Below are 16,488 nucleotides of genomic sequence, written 5' to 3'. Positions count from 1 at the left end.
TTTTTAAGACCCAAAGCCAACGTTTGTTTTTTAAAAAATCAGGAAAACTTCCCCTTATAAAGGATTACAGAGGAGGACCAGAACAACTTTTAGACATAATTGCATGCAATGTAGAGAAAGAAGTGACTTATTATAAATTGCTGTGGACTAACCTACACATTCTGCCATTAAAATTGAGGGAAATACTCATAGACTGGCATTTTCTATGCATGTTGTGATATGTTTTATCAAGAAACTTTCATTAGATGGTTTCAGCAGATAAAAGTGATCTCCAGGAAGGTCATAAAAGGAAACATCTCCATTTGTTAGTTCTTGCCAACCTAAAAAAGATATTTGAAGTGTCAGAGAAACGTCAACTATTGTGATCATTTTGTCTAAGTATTTCAAAGGTATTATTTAATAATTATTTTAAATCCCTTATCAACTTTTTGGTTCATAAAAATCTGTTGATTTATTTCCTTTAAGAAGGAGATAGACTCTAGAAAACTCTAATAAATGGGTGCAATACAACAAGAAAATGTGTAAATATATGAGAAAAGCCATTTAAACAAAGTACCTTGTACATCATATATTTTGTCATCAGACCCACGAAAGCAGGTAACATCACAGGAGAAGGGGGTATTCATGTCTGCCTTCTCAAATCTGTGAACATAAAAAAAAGCCATAAAACATTCCATAAAATACCGATATTTGGAATTTGCTTTCACATGCAAAAAATGGTTTTTTGTTCTTCTCCAAAACTTAACAAATTTCAGGAGTTAGACTATACAGGACGTCAAGAGAAGAAAATACTGTATCTTGAAGTTTTTTAGCTCCTTACTCTACTGCAATTAGATCTAAAATTGTAAAGAAAAAATGACCCAGTAGTTAGGGAAAAAAAAATTGCTTCAACCAGCAAAAAAATTCTCACCTACAATAAATAATTATATTACCTACTTACATACAAGTTCTAACATTTCAGCATCTTTCAGTGTCAGGTTCCTAAGACCAAAATGGGTCCCACTTCCAAGAGTGTCCTTGTTTTTGCCAAGGTAAGAAGCCTTAACCACTCAGCTACAGGAGCTGCTTGTCCAGTGGGGACAGCAGTTAGGGATCCTTTTCTTCTGGTTATGCTAGAGGACCTTAGATCTGGAGGCTGAATGCAGTGTTCCTGAAGCATGGTGAGCTGAGATTGTCAATCTCAGAAAACAATAAAAGACACGAGAATATTCTCTTTTAGTGGCTGCTAACTTTGGATCCTAGGTAGAACTGTAATTCTGTCATGACAGATTAACTACTGCAGTAACAGCTGTGGTTGCTGCAGTATGCACTGTTTCATCTAGGGCTTAAATACTAGAAAACAAACAGAAAAGCACACAAAGGAAAAAAAAACCTATCTTTACTGTTTCTTCTTCTTCTTTTTTTATAACAGAAATGAGACCAAGTTACTAAGAAAGAAAAAAGGAAACCTAACATGGTCAGACAGAAGTAAAAATGTAAAATACAAATACAAAAGTAATACAAAGTTGGAAAACTTACGAAAATGTCTTAAAAACTTTAGCATCTTCTCTGAAGGCTAGGGCTATATTTCTCCTAAAGTCTTCATTAGGTGGAAGCTCAAAATTTCCTCCGAGCATCTCCACACATGCAAGAAGGTCACTGTTTCTATCAGGCATGGGTGTGCTTTTGAGGGCAAGATGAGCTGCAGACTGTCAGTACCAAACAAAACAGATCGGGTGTTGTATATAATATACTTGAAATAATATTTTAATTAAAATTATTTTAGTAAAAAGTACAATAATTTTCCATCTCCAGAATATGATGACTGATTTGTTTAACATTCACAGAGAATGCTTCATGGAAAGGGTTAGTAGACTGTGCTTACTGAAATTACAAATTATGAGTGAGCCAAGTACTTTCTACTTCTGAAACTTATACAGAAAAATAACTGTTAATTTTATTTTGTACAAGCTTGACTCTTACTTTTTAAATACAACTAGTGAAATAATCTGAGAAAGAAAAACCTAGCACTGGACATAAATCTGCCTAATGTAGAACTGAAGAGACCAACTGATTATGGAAATTTGCAGGAATAAGAATTGCTTCCATGAATCACTGGCTCATACTCAAGACTGCTAAGATGCATTAGAAACTGAAGAACAGAAATAGCAAATGCTGACTGAGGACGGACTGGAAAACTGCCACTTCACTACTGTTTTTCTGAGAAAGACTAGCAGAACTAGCAGAACCTCAGAAAAAAAACTGATTAAAAATCCTACAAAGAATGAGGAGAGAGAAAAAAAGTATTGAGGGCTGATGCAGCAGGTTTATGAAACAGTAGGTCAAGACAGTTATTTCATGCATTACACAGTAAGGAGGACCACTTAGTATCTTGGTTTGATTACTTTTGAGTTTAAAGCCAATGACCATACTAAGTAACACGATATTCAAAACATTTTAGTTTAAGGATTAGTTAGTTCAAGCATTAATTAGTTCAGGCATTAGTTTAAAGAGATTGTTCTCCCAAGGGTAAGGTTAGCAGTAGTGAATATTATGTATTCTGCATCTACCTCAGAACACTTTTCACTCCATAGATTCTGAAGAAAAATTTTGTATTAAAACTGCCCTGAATATCATACTGTAAAATATTATTTTTACTCTTAGTAGCTAACTTATGGTTCTGTTTCATAATGTTAATGATTCTGTAGCTTACATTTGGGGCATGTGCTGCTGATATGAACAGATGGACTGGCTCCAGTCCGTACTTTTGTTTCAAATGAAGTGCAACAGCAAAACTTGTGTACATTCCAAGACTGCAGCAAAAGAAGAAATTAAATCAAAGCCAGTAAAAACTTACATAAAAACTGGAAAATATAAACAAATTTTAATTTCAGTACTAACTTGCTATCTTGAACAGTTGCTGAAACTGCATCTGACTTGCAGATTATAATGACATTAGTTAATTGACACGAAGTATATTTATGTTAATTTTGCAAATAAGAACTTTTCAGTCTTTCTTTTAATAGTCTCCTTAATTTCCAATTAGAACAGTTATTTTGAATACTTGAGACTCAGCAATATTTAAAATCTGTTTCATGAATGGTTTACCCCCTGCATTCATTTAGATCAAGCTCTGACACAAATATAACAATAAATGCAATTATGATTGATTAGAAACACGTGTTCAGATGTTGTCTCTGAAGGTATAAATAAATAAATAGCCAGAGTCTTTGAGAGAAACTGCATGTTTTAGGATGACTTGACGGAAGATCCTTACAGAAGCATATTTTTCCTAAAGGTTTTGCAAATAAAAACAAGTAACTCTACTCCTAGAGCTCGGAAATAGAAGCTCCTTCACCAGGGTATCTAAAAATGTATATATTTTTACCTGTGACCAAAAAATGCAAATGGTTTTTCTTCCAGTTCTTTTAACAAAACACTCGTAATTTCATTAACTAAGCTTGTCATGTCTTTTGGAAAAGGCTCCCCAAGACGAGTTTCTCTCCCAGGAAGTCTTATGCAGAACACTGCAGAAGAGGTGAAAGAAGGGAGGGAAAAGAATTATAGTTATTTCAAATAGATACAGTAAAATAATTTAAATTAAGTTTTAAAATTATTCTTCAGAATATACCTACTGTTTTAATTACTCCTTCTTACAGTTGATATTGTGCACTTGCTTGCTATTGCTGCTACTGTGATTTAATCCTGCAAGAGATTAGGTTTCCACCCTTTCTTTAGTCTCAAATGTTGCCCTTCCAGCTGATTTGATTGATAAATGTCTTGGATCAGAATCCACAAGATCCTGATTTCAGCTGAGGTTTGAAAGCAACTTTATTGTTATAAGTTTTAATAACAACCACAAATTCATTAATTTCAATAATAGTAAGTTTGAAGGTTGTGTAAAAAATATCCTTTTAAGGGCAGCATCAGTAAGTGAAACTATACTAGAATGGTACAATGCCTGTTTTCTTCTTTGTCAGCTCTTCAGCACTGCACATTGGAAAACGTGGAACCATAGTGCAAATTGGTGGATATTTACATTTATAGTTATTTATAGTTATTTATATTTATAGAGAAGGAAATGTTACATGCTTTTAATATTCTCCTTTCAAAACTGAAGATTTTCCTCTCACTGCTTAGTGAAATAAGGAATGAATTGTTCAGAAAAAAATGTTGTTTTTTTTCAAATCTCCTTGACATCATGCATACTGCTAGTTATGTAGAAGTAATGGGTCAGACACAAAGCATTCTAGAAGAGACAGACTAAACCACAACTTAATGCCATATATACCAGTACACAAAAGTTTACATCTTCTATACTTTCTTCAGAAACCATCTCTGAAAGAACATGTTGTGCCATGACTTTATTCATCTGCATCTGCACTTGGTCCTAGGCCATTTCCTTAGTAACTTTCTTGGAAGTAGTTCCAGAGGACAAATTATTTTTCTTTCTTCTTTGTAGTTTTTTCCCCTAATTTCAAGGAATGTGCAACTGCTTACTGGAAAGTATACATGCATTTAGAGGACTGGTAAAACTGCAATGGCTATGCTTATGAGTATGAAATTATTTTTTTCTTTGTGGAAGGTTTGGAAAATGGCCTTGGTTCCTCTTCAAATAGGTCAAGCAATGGATTTTTTAGTGCTGATATATCTTGTGAGCAATGAAAATTACTTCATAGTGTAACTAAACATCATTTCATTGTTATAAAATTCATAGATTAAATTTCAATTTTGATACAAGAAGTGTAAACACTGGGTAAGGGATACTCTGCAGCCTCTCAAAATTAAAAATAGTTCTCTTCACAGTTAACCTTGCTGAAGACTGGCTTATGAACAATATTCAGTGTATTTCTGTTTCTGAGCTATACCAATAGTTTCTGAAGCAGTCAAGCATGCTATACTCTTGTGAAATGTAGCTCTGAGGATATAATTTTTTCACCCAATTGAACATAATTTGATTCAAGGCAGTACAAAAAATATACCCTAGTGGAAATGCTAGTTCCTAATGAATGCTAGTTCCTTCTTTTCTGGAGAAGACACATTGGATAAAGATTGTGGTTCTCTCAAGACTATTATATTCTATCTTAAAAATCTGGCTATTTTGTATTTCAGAATTGCTTAACTTCTACTGTAACTACAAAAATGACTAACCTTCAACTGTGTCGTTGAAGAGTCTGCCCCATTGAGCAAGTTGTGAAGTTCCACCTCCAGCCCATGGAAAGCAGATCAGTCTACAAAGAGCATTTGGCTTTTTTTGTACACAAGCAACCAGCTTCTCCATTTCTTAAACAAACAAACAAACAAACAAACAAACAAACAAACAAAAACAATATGAAAAACCAAGAAAACTAAGAAAACAACACATCATTGTAGAACAAGACTCTTCAGGAAAATTAGAGTGAATTAAGTCTAAATTGAAACAACAGGGTGGAATAGTCTCTGACATCAAAACTGCTTGTGCTACAACAGCTATCTGCTAGATAAAATATAATCTTCCTGCAACACTATAAACCAGTTCTTCTTTTATCATGATGGTAGAATAGTATTGGGGTACACTTAGTTAATATTTGCTAAGTCACTGACCACAATAACATTTCAAGCAGCACAATAAATTGTTAAGGGGTTTCAGGAAGGCCATTGAATAACATAGGATTTTAGCATATACACAAAAATAAAAGGTCCATCTGAAGAATCTGAAAAACATTAGGACCACTTAGTTCAACATTCTCTCTATCACAGTGGTAAAATGGATGTCAAAGGAACAGTAGGATGTAGTTTCTTTATATATATATAAAATGTCAATGAATTACTCTCTCATGTATTTTTCCAGTCTCCCCTTGAACAGCTGGCATGACCTCCTCTTGCAATGAGTTGCACAGCTCCACTATCTGATGGAGGAAGAATCAATCCCTTTCTTGGTTTTAATCCGACTTCTACAAATTCACTTGATGGACACAGGGTAGTAAAGACAGTGAATAGTGCACCTCTCAGGGCTTGAGCATTTTTTAGCTCTTCTGACATATTATCTCAGCCCTTGAACATTTCTTTTTCCTGAATAAAAAGACCTGGCTGTGTTAAGTATTCTTCATATCTATCATCACTGCCCATCACTGTCTAATTTTGTTACATTCTGTTTGCCATGATGGAGTAACCAGAGCCACATTCAGCTTTATCTCAGCAGCTTTGGTAGCTTTGCTTAGTGACTGATGGAAGTAACAGCTGAAGCAAGATTTATAATTACTTCCTCTTTCTTGCAGTGAAGGAAAAATAGCATTGAAGATGCCAAGTGCATTGTCTCTAGCATCAGATATTATTTTTACTATCTGAAGAATAAAGCAATTCTCTATCATTTTTATCCTTTTATCCATATTTTCTTTGTCCTTTATTCTTTCTGATTAGATTTGTGGATTTAAGTACTGAAGTGACAAAGTAGCACCTGGAGCTTGTGTTGTGTCAAAAGAACCTGGAAACACCACATGCTTAGTGGAGATAAATTAATTAGAAATATAGTGATATATAATTTTTATAAAATGTTTTTTGCAGCCATTAGTATAAACTTATTAAAAATATTGAAAAAAATACTGATTAGGAGATAGCAAAATTCCATTTCCAAAATGCTGCAGATTATTGAGGATATTATTTCTTGCCTTGAATATAGCTCAGTATATGTAAGGGCTGATTCACCATAAAAGTCACCCGTATGCCTACATGTAATCTTTTTACCTGAGAAACTGAGAAATGCAACCAGATCAGGATAGGCAGCAATTCAGACCTATTTCAAAACTACACAAACAAGATAAAAGAAAACAGACCTAAATGTTGGTGTGGTTCTTGATTTTCATGTATATTTCAACCGGAGAGTTTGTTAATATTTGTTAAGAATCACTTCAAAGACACATTAGGAAGAGCAAGACACACAAAAAAAGTCTCAAAAAATGACTGGATATGTGAGCCTAAAGTAGCAAAGAGTGCAGCAGAGGACAGCTCCTCTGGCAGATTTTTAGCTTCAGTATAATTAGTTCCATTTACATAGCCACTTCTTCCACAAAAATACACACTTCTGAAATCAGTATTTTAACCTGACAGTCAAATAACAACAAAAACAACATCTCAAATTACTTCAAAGGTGACACAGAAATTTCAAGCATGATAGAATACAATTAATAAAAGTCCTTAAATTATTTAAAGATACATTAACAGTTACTGATATCTTTCCCACTTTAAACTTACACAGGTTTATTCCATCACCATCCAGCTTACTTTAGGTGCAAATACCTGAACAGTCAGAAAGACCTCTAGTGCCAGGCAATGACAGCCTGAGGGTGGGTCCACTTCTCAGAGCTGCACATCAAGAAGCTTCACAGACACTTACTTCTAAGCCTTTTCTAGGTTTAAGGGGAGGAGCCCCACCATCAAAACAAAGAAAAGGCAGCATACCAAAAGGGGGAGAGAAGCATCACGTGTTAGATGTGATACACAACACTTGGCAGAAACATAACAAAGGCACACTGTGCTAATCCCAGGGAAGGAAAAAGCACAGGTTAGCATGCCCCTGACAGTACACAAGTTGTAGCAGTTTTCATACAAGGAGGCACACAGCCTTACTGAGAAAAAAAGCTGCACAAATAGAAAGGCCAGTCTTTTGTAAGAGCTGTGTCCAGAAATACAGTACTCACACCGAGGCTGGAGAGTTTTGCAGGGGTCTGAAAATGCTGCTGTAGAAGACCATCACCTGATATGATTAACCACTGCATTTGGTTAGTAGACCAGTTGTAATTTCTTTAGACTGAAAGACATAGCAGTGTATGAACTATACACTCTGGGTACATGTGATAATTTCTTGATACCCTTTATGCCCCTGGAAATCAAGATTAACTATGAGCAACATAAAACACAAGTGTCTTTTGCAATTGCATTTGCAATACTAGGAAAACTGGCTTTTTTCCCCCTTTTTTTCTTTTTAGTGTTACTCTACCAAGAGTATTTGTAACAATAATAATAAAACATAAAATATTTACAAGCAGTTATAGAAACTAAGGAACCTGAATGCCAAAAGGGATTCTGATGTTTAGCTTAGACATGCAAGCTGGACTACTTTGTGGTTTTCACACTTACATGAAGAGGCATGCAACTAAGCAGCTCTTACACCATCCAAAAGAAAACAGGAGTAAGGCTCCTCTCTATGACAGTCTTAAGATAGAGACAGTCTTAAACTAATCCAAATGTATTATTATTCTTAAGTATAGCCTCAGAGGGTTATACATAAGCAATAAAACAGGAGACATGACGGTGAAACTAGGAGGGAGCAGTGGATTTTGCAAAAGGGAGGAAATCTGAGATGCATTAGCAGGATCTCCTGATGGATTTGGAAAGATGAGTGACGTCAGACAGAGTATTGAAGAGATCTCATTGGAATTCCGCCTACAGCATTGGTCAAGAGAGGTGAGTTCAAACCAGATCTGATGCAGGGCATGGCTAGAAAACAGAACTTATGAAAGAGAGTGACATTGCCTTCTACAAGTGCACTGGAAGATGAAAGGTGGGAGAAATAACATGCCAAGAAATGGTTAGAGATTGCCCATAAATTAACCATGGCTAGACATAAGATTTTTAACTACTGGACTCACCAAATTCTGGAACAGCTCTCCATCTTTAAGCCGGACATTCAGATTATTAAAGTGGTCCTAGAACAAGTATGTATTGTGGCCTGGTGAATACTTTCAGTGCCATGCACTTGCTGGCCTGACACAGGAATGAGTCTGTATGTGTATGAAGAAAGCCAGGCAGTTACAATGCTGTAAAACAGTCTTCCTAACAGAGAACAAGCTCAGTTCAACAAAGTTATTTCTATTATTGTACTTAATACTAGGACATGCACTGAGGTCAGTCTGCTAAGAAAAGAAAATAAAATTCAAAAGTAATCAGAGAAAACAGGAAGCCTGGAGGGACCAGAACACAGTGGAAAAGCTGACTTTCCAGTCTTGCAAAGAGAAATGAAGTGTGGAATTTACATAAAAATAGTCAGTCTATATACAGGGCTGGCCATGGGAAATAAAACAGAATGAACATTTTTGTTGCTGTCTCAGGAGAAGACAATTGTGCTGAGCTATCATTATATGAAGTATCATAGTAACTGATAAAACTGCTTCACTGGTACAACCAAAAAAAGTGCTTTTGAGGAAGAATAAAACTTTACCAAGACCAATTTCCCCCTGTTCCTTCCCTGTGATCAGCTGCATACACAGAAATGCACCATGGCAAGATCCTAGCTGTGTAGATGAGACCTACCCAGACTCTCCTTGCAGCAAACTCAAAAACCAGGGAAATGGTGTCTGAGTTCCAAAAGGCAGATTTTGTAAGAATCAAAACGAGAACAATAAATCTTCAAATAAAGAAGTTTGTACTCTCTCATAACCTTAGCTGCTCAGCCCGCATTGCAGTCTTCAAACTTCCACCTAGATGTGCTCAGATGCTCTCTATCTATACTCAACCTTGAGGCACTCACAGGAATCACCATTTGATGTTGAGTGCAACAGTCTTAGCAATGCAAACTGCTGGTCAACCACAAGTTTCTGCAGCAAAGCAGTCAGGCATACAATATGCTAAACAAAGAAACTCCTGTATACTATTGTCTCAGATACATGACACAGCTTACAAACACAATTTTAGTCTCAAATTTTGGAGAATCATTTACAGCTTTGGGACAAAGATCACTCAACAGAAACACTTCCAGTCAGAGAAGGCCTAAAATACTCAAGACAAGGATGCAAATGTCAATACCTACTTCTGTAAAGCAAGAGCATGAAGCACTGTTCAATTGGACAAATACTCTTCCCTTGTCCCTCTGTATTTCTGTAAAGCAGAGTCATGAGCTGCCAACACTCCGTCAGCCACTGAAAGTGAACAGTGGTGTTAATTTGATGAGAAGTCGTGCATCATTCAGAGCTTGACCTACTCTAATAAGGCAGAAAAGGGGTTAATCTGGACTTCCACTACCATGCACAAAATTATGTCCTGGAAAAAAGAAAGATTACCACAATCAACAGAACAGTGGATTATATCTTCATATGCTCACAAACAGACAAGGCTTGCTTTTCTTTCTTCACAGATGTTGATGTGTGTCTGTCAGCAGTTCTTGATGCCAAACTGGTAACAATTTGAAGAACTAATACTTTGCAGAACTGGTAGTTTGGAGAAACAGCAGTTTCTTTGGGGGGTCTCTCCATCTCCCACCAATGATGCTCTTGGCTCCTGGACAGGAAATGATTAGTCACCCATGAAAACCAAAAGGTAGTCAGGGAAAGTGAAAGGACATAGCAGGTTAGAGAAGAGTTTTGCTTTCTCAAAAGTAATGGTGAGTGAAATAGCATCAGGACTGACAAGAATAAAACACACAAACAGTAGGAGACCTAGTAGGGTACAGAAAGACCCTGCTTAGGCAGAGAGGCATAATGTCACAGATAATGGGAATCTGCTCCTTTCATAGCCGTTCATAGAAAGTACACATAGCACAGAGAAGGCTGTGCATTCTACATTTTGACTACAGCAATTTACTTCCAGTGGGAATACCACATGGACACTCTGCAAGAAATAAGCACATGACTAAAAAAGGCATGGGATTTATTAACATGGAGGTTTGGCCTCATAACCCAGTGGAACAGAAAGTATTCAATGGGCTTGTCCACCAAATTGACTACCCAGAGACATGCAGTAGGTGCTAGAGTCCACAGGGCTGTTCTCCTTTTAAACACAAAAGTTTTTGTGTGATGATAGGAAAATCCTCACAGCTGCTCACAACCAACTCTGTCTCCTCCAATCAGAAAGTTCTGCATTCACTACTGGCTATCCTGCATCCTATGGGTGATGTCCCATCAGTTTGAGGTTGATTCCTATATCCACACCTATTGGCTCAGAATCAGAAGAGAAAACTCAGTAGCAAGAATTCCAGGAAAACCATTCCAAGTGCTGTTTTCCTCACACAAGCTGAAATATTCTAATAAGGTATGGAAACAAATGTCAGATTTCTGAAAAAAAAAATCAGTAATGTGGCCAGATTTCTTAGTCACAGGATGACCTACAGAAGTAACTGATTATAAGAACAGGAGTAAAACCATAGCCACAGTTGCTATTGCCTTTGCTGCAAAGGAAACTGCTGCAGGGAAGGCAAAAATGGGGTGCAGAGAAGTGGTGAGGCTCAGAGAGTGCCCTAAGTCAAAGCTGTAACTGAGATGCAGACTCATCACCAGATGCAGCTATGTCTGATCCTGCTGCTGATGAGACAATCTGTCCCTTCCCAGCTTCTTGGAGCATTATGCTTTACCCCAATATTTAACTCAGCACTAGCAACTGCTAAGTAGTAAGAGCTTGTTTATCAAGCTGAAAACTAATCCTGTAGTTCAGACTTACATCAGTCTCACCATCCTCCTGTTGAAAATGAAAGGAGCCTTTTATGACTTTTTGGAAGCTGTCACACACTTTGTCCAGCTGGATAGGTGCATGCTGATACTACATATACAGCCCCAAGGTTTAGATGTAAATGACACATCTGTGCTAACCTAATGGAGTAATTTGCCTTTAAGGACTATTTTACAACTCTTTCTCAAACAAAGAACCTGCAGAGTCTGTCTTACTGGTTTGAAAGATACATTCAGCCAATCTAATTTTCATTCACACAAACACACACACACACAAAAAAAAAAAAAAAAAAAAAAAAAGGCCCCAAAGAAGAAAGAACTATTGTGTGAATAAATAATATTTGAAGTACATTCAGTTGAATCTTGATTTATTTGAAATCCAAGAATATCTGGTTAGGGAAATATCTTTCTTTTTTCTCATTTTTTTACAAGATAAGACAGCCATTACAAAAAAATTGATCATTTCCAAACCATCCTTATATTTTCATCTACTTCCACCTATTTCCATTACACCTGAGATCTAACTCAGACCCTATTACAACAGAGAGAATACATATGTATTCTTCCACACAATCAAAATTTTCTAGATTGTAAGCTTTTCAACAGAATTTTTATTCTCTATAAATTTTAAGTTAGATGCATGATCTGATGAATTAATGGCAGAAAAATTTACTTTAGAGTGTTCATAATCAAAAAGAATGTTTCTTTCGTGAATTATTGGCAAAGAAATGGCTCAACCAGTGAAAAAAAATTAAACAAACACTGAATTTAATAAAGTATTTCCTGGTTTTTATCTCTTCACGTTTAGAATAAGATGAAAACAAAATTCTAGTTTGATAGAGAACTAAAGATTAAAAAAGATTAAAAGAGCCATCATTTAAATCACAGAATAACTTGGGCTAAAGGGGACTCCTAGAGATCATATAGTTCAAATCTTCTCTTGTTAGATGTTGAGTATCTCTAAGGATGGAGACTCTACAACCTCCCTTGGTAACCATGTTCCAGTGTTCAATCATGGCTCATGGTGAGAGTACTTCTCTTTCTCTATATGTTTGTTGTCCCTTGTATCTGCAAGTCTTCTGTCTTTTTGTTGAGTGCATCCAAGAAGAGTCTGGCTCTGTCCATCCTCTGCTTATCCTTCTATTAGGTAGGTGAAGACATCTTCACTTGGCACTCCCCTCCTAAGACAAAACCAATTATCTCAGTCTCTCCTGTACACCAACCACTCCAGTCAAAATCACAAGGGACCATGCCACACTCACTTCAGTATTTCAACACCCTTCTAATACAGCAGAATTTAAAATGGACCCAGATGTCGTACACCAAAGAAATTTTGGATTATTTTTCAAACATGTTTTTGAGACAGGCTTTCAGGCCATGATGAACTTTTTACATGAGCTTTATTTATTGTCATGGCATCACCTTATAGTAGGTATGAGGTGTTATATAGTAGGTATTATATATATTATATAGTAAGTATATGAAAAATATTAATTGAAAACACAAGTGACAACAAAACTGCTTTTGCACCAACCAGCTGCTAGGACAAATGGACCATCAGCCCCATCCTGCAGGGAACAGGAAAGCTAAAGGTAAAGAAACACCAAGTGCTTGCAGCAGAGGACTGCAAGATATTTCCCCAAACAAAATTTATTTTATAGTACACTGTCTAAAAATCTGTGCAACGAGTCTTTGTGAACTGCAGGAATGTGGTATTTGCCAGGGCAGTCCAGGACCTAAGAGGCCTCTCAGGTATCCAGGACCTTGCAAACCCTACAGAGCAGACCTGTCTCATTTGCACACAGACGAGTTAACCCCTTGTCTGCAGATTCTGGACGCCAGGGAAAAGCAACCCTATCCCCAGGTAGCAAGTAGATCCAAGGCTATTCTCAAAATTTAGATTTAAGGTAGTCCTTTCACCTGCCAGTAGTAAGCACAGAAGTGGAATAGTGAGCCTGGGAGTCAAATGATCCACTTCATGGTAGGTATTGAGTCTGTTATTGAAACTGCTGGATTACTTACAGCTAGGCATGTATCTGAGACACCTGGCTGGGAAGATGAGAACTTTAACAGCTCAGGGCATTGAGCACTTGTTATTTGCAATCCTGTAAAAACAGAGCTGTCAGACTGTAGGATAGTTAGGCAATGTAATCCTCTACTGATTTTCTCTTCACAAGAGAAACACAGTTTGTGTAACTGAGAAACACCAATGTCTCATTGTCCTAACATTGTGACACAGTTGAAATTTTTTATTTCTGCATCTGTATCAATACCTTACATGCTACTGTATCATACACATTTGGTTAATCCATTATTCAAATAATCCTTTTAAAAAGTTTAAAAAATGTTTTCCAGAGTAGGCACTTAGGCTTTCTGGAAAATTACAGGTTTATGAAAAGAGGTGTCCAGATAGAGAGAAAACACATCTGTTACCTGCATTGTAATATTTATTACAGGTTTTTGAGGTTTATGGATTTATATGCTCAAAATTTTCTTACTCAGCAAAAAGTAAGTGGGATCTTCAAAAACTGGTATGATCTTCCATTTAAGAGACAGCAAAATGCATAAACCACAGGAAAAAAATGTGGGAAGCCATATCTCAGTAGCTCCTGAGTTCAGGACAATACTGGTCTTTGCATCTTGAAAAATAAAGACTTAAGGCAATCCTTTGTCATTATACCTAAATGCTATAAGTTAATGGAAAAAAGTATGGTGCATACCCATTTATTATTCATATTTTTCCTAGTAACATATCTCTCATGGCTACATTTTTAGCAGACTATATTCAAAATCAGCTAATATCATTGCTAACATCTAAAAGCTGCTGCTGAAAAAAAAAAATATGTGTCATTACCAACTGAAATAATGTCCTCCACAAAGCAGTTTACCCACCCCTTTACTTAGCCTTGAAAAAAAGATCGATGACATTATTACAGAGAAACTTATTTGTGAGACACTTGCATCTGATAAGCTCAAACCATCCCTAATGCAAAATTATTGAAATAAATATTAAAGTCACACAACATGCATTCGCAACATGTTTCAAAAACAAACACAAGGAGCAGCATAATCTCCCCTCCTTTCCTACTCCTTTGCTGTCAGCCTAGTTCTGCTATGGTACAACCACATAACCTTTGCTCAGATGTTTGAGAAAATCATTCCGTTGAGAGAAAGAGCTCTAAAGGAGTCCATAGAGTAGAGTGAAAGGTAAGAGATAAAACCGGAGATAAAGGCCATAGAGATGGCACTAGGCAAGTAGATCAACAATCAAGAGGAAAGACATCAATGTGGAAAGATAATTACCATCTGAAGGGAAAAATTAGTTGGGAGAGTACAACCTCCTGTTAAGAATCTTTATTGATAATCTAGATGAGGGGATTGAGTGCACCCTCAGTAAATTCACAGACAACACCAAGTTGGGTGGGAGGGTTGATGTGCTGGAGGTCAGGAAGGCTCTGCAGAGGGACTTGGACTGGGTGGATTGATGGTTCAAGGCCAATGGTGTGAGATTCAACAAGACAAAGTGCTGAGTCTTGCCCTTGGGTTAAAACAACCCCATGCAGCACTGTAGGCTTCAGGAAGAGCTCAGTATATAAAGAGAAGAAGGTAGAACGGGGGAACATTTTAAGTGACAGTGTTTGTATTCCCAAGTAGTTGTTACATGTGACAGAGCTCTACTTTCCTTGGGATGGCTGAACACCTGCCCATAGGAAATAGCAAACGAATTCCTTGTTTTGATTTGCTTTTCTGTGCAGCTTTTGCTTTCCCTACTCACAAGATCTATAACTTGTACTCATCTGATCCTCTCCCTGATCCCACTGGTGGGCGAGTGACTGAGCGGTTGTTGCGTGGGGCTTGGCTGCTGGCTGGAGTTAAACCACGACACCAGATAATGTGAAGCCTTTTTGGCAGCAAAGGCAGAGAGTAAAAAGAAGCAAACAGAAGGTACCACTGCTGCAGACTCAAAGAGAAAAGAAGTCATGGAACATGGTGACATTTTGTTGCAAGTATGGTGGGCTGTGTCATAGAATTTTTTTTAAAACTTTTTTTATGACTCTGGGCTGAACCATAGCTCTTCAACACACACCACCCATGTACACCAGCAGGTGTCAGAGACCTTCAAGGTGCCAAATAGCAGTACTGGCAGGTGTCTCTGAAAGCAGAGACCTCATTAACCATGGCAAGTAGGGCTGGGTGGGTTTCACATGTCCTTCCCAATACAGGTGGTGCTTCACTGTGTGGTGCAATGCTTGCTCCAGCATCTGAAGACTGCTCCAAATGCCACCCAATCACTCTGGTTACTGTTTACTCCTGCTCCTGTGGAACTGCAAGTCACACCCCACAAGCATTTCTCCCACATTACATTTTAACAGCTGGCACAGAAACCTACCAGCCCAGACCTGGTCCACAGAAATACCTTTGCAGATTCCTGAGCTATTGCCCTCCAAAAAAACAGCCAGGCCACTTACCCTGGGTGAGGAGTCCCCTGGGCCAGCCAGGGCTTGCATCTGGTCTCAGTCCTGCTAAGGCCACCACTGAGTTAAGAGCACAGCCCACGAGGGACAGCAGCTGTGAAGAGCCCCTGACTCTAGTGCAGCTCCAGCTGTGCTTTCTCCCCACACCACAGATCCTGAGTTCTAAGGATCACAGAGGTCCAACTCCTGACCCTGCAGAGGACACCGCAGGAATCACACCATGTGCCTGAGAGCATCTTCCAAATGCTTCTTGAATTCTAGCAGCCTTGGTGCTGTCACCAATTTTCTCATGAATCTGCTCCAGTGCCCAACCACTCTCTGGGGGAAAATCTCTTCCTAATATCCAGTCTAAACCTTTCCTGACACAGCCCCAGGCCATTCCCTTGTTTCCTGTCACTATGCACCACACAGCAGAGATCAGGACTTGCCCCTTCTCTTCCCCTCCCCACCAAGCTGTAACTGCAGCGAGATCTCCCCTCGGTGTCCCCCAGGCTGAACAGACCCAGTGACCCCAGCCACTCCTCACATGGCTTCCCCTCTAGGCCCTTCTTTATTTCCATAGCTCTCCTTTAGAAGCTCTCTAATAGCCTGAAGTCTCTTTTATACTGTGGCACCCAGAA

General features: G+C 37.8%; 1 protein-coding gene across 1 annotated transcript; it reads right to left on the bottom strand.

The window, feature by feature from the left end:
- Positions 1-83: 83 nt before the first annotated feature.
- On the bottom strand, positions 84-5,264 carry OLAH (oleoyl-ACP hydrolase). The gene is made up of 6 exons (XM_056483092.1): positions 5,131-5,264; positions 3,368-3,506; positions 2,693-2,792; positions 1,519-1,688; positions 557-642; positions 84-320 (listed from the first exon to the last, which is right to left on the bottom strand). The coding sequence occupies exons 1-6, from the start codon at positions 5,258-5,260 to the stop codon at positions 187-189; spliced, it is 759 nt and encodes a 252-aa protein (XP_056339067.1). The 5' UTR covers positions 5,261-5,264; the 3' UTR covers positions 84-186.
- Between the last annotated feature and the right edge of the window lie 11,224 nt (positions 5,265-16,488).

This window comes from Oenanthe melanoleuca, chromosome 2, assembly GCF_029582105.1.
Source record: "Oenanthe melanoleuca isolate GR-GAL-2019-014 chromosome 2, OMel1.0, whole genome shotgun sequence".
Classification (NCBI taxonomy): Eukaryota; Metazoa; Chordata; class Aves; order Passeriformes; family Muscicapidae; genus Oenanthe; species Oenanthe melanoleuca.
The sequence above is the reverse complement of the archived record's forward strand: the minus strand, read 5'-3'. Positions and strand labels throughout refer to the sequence as shown.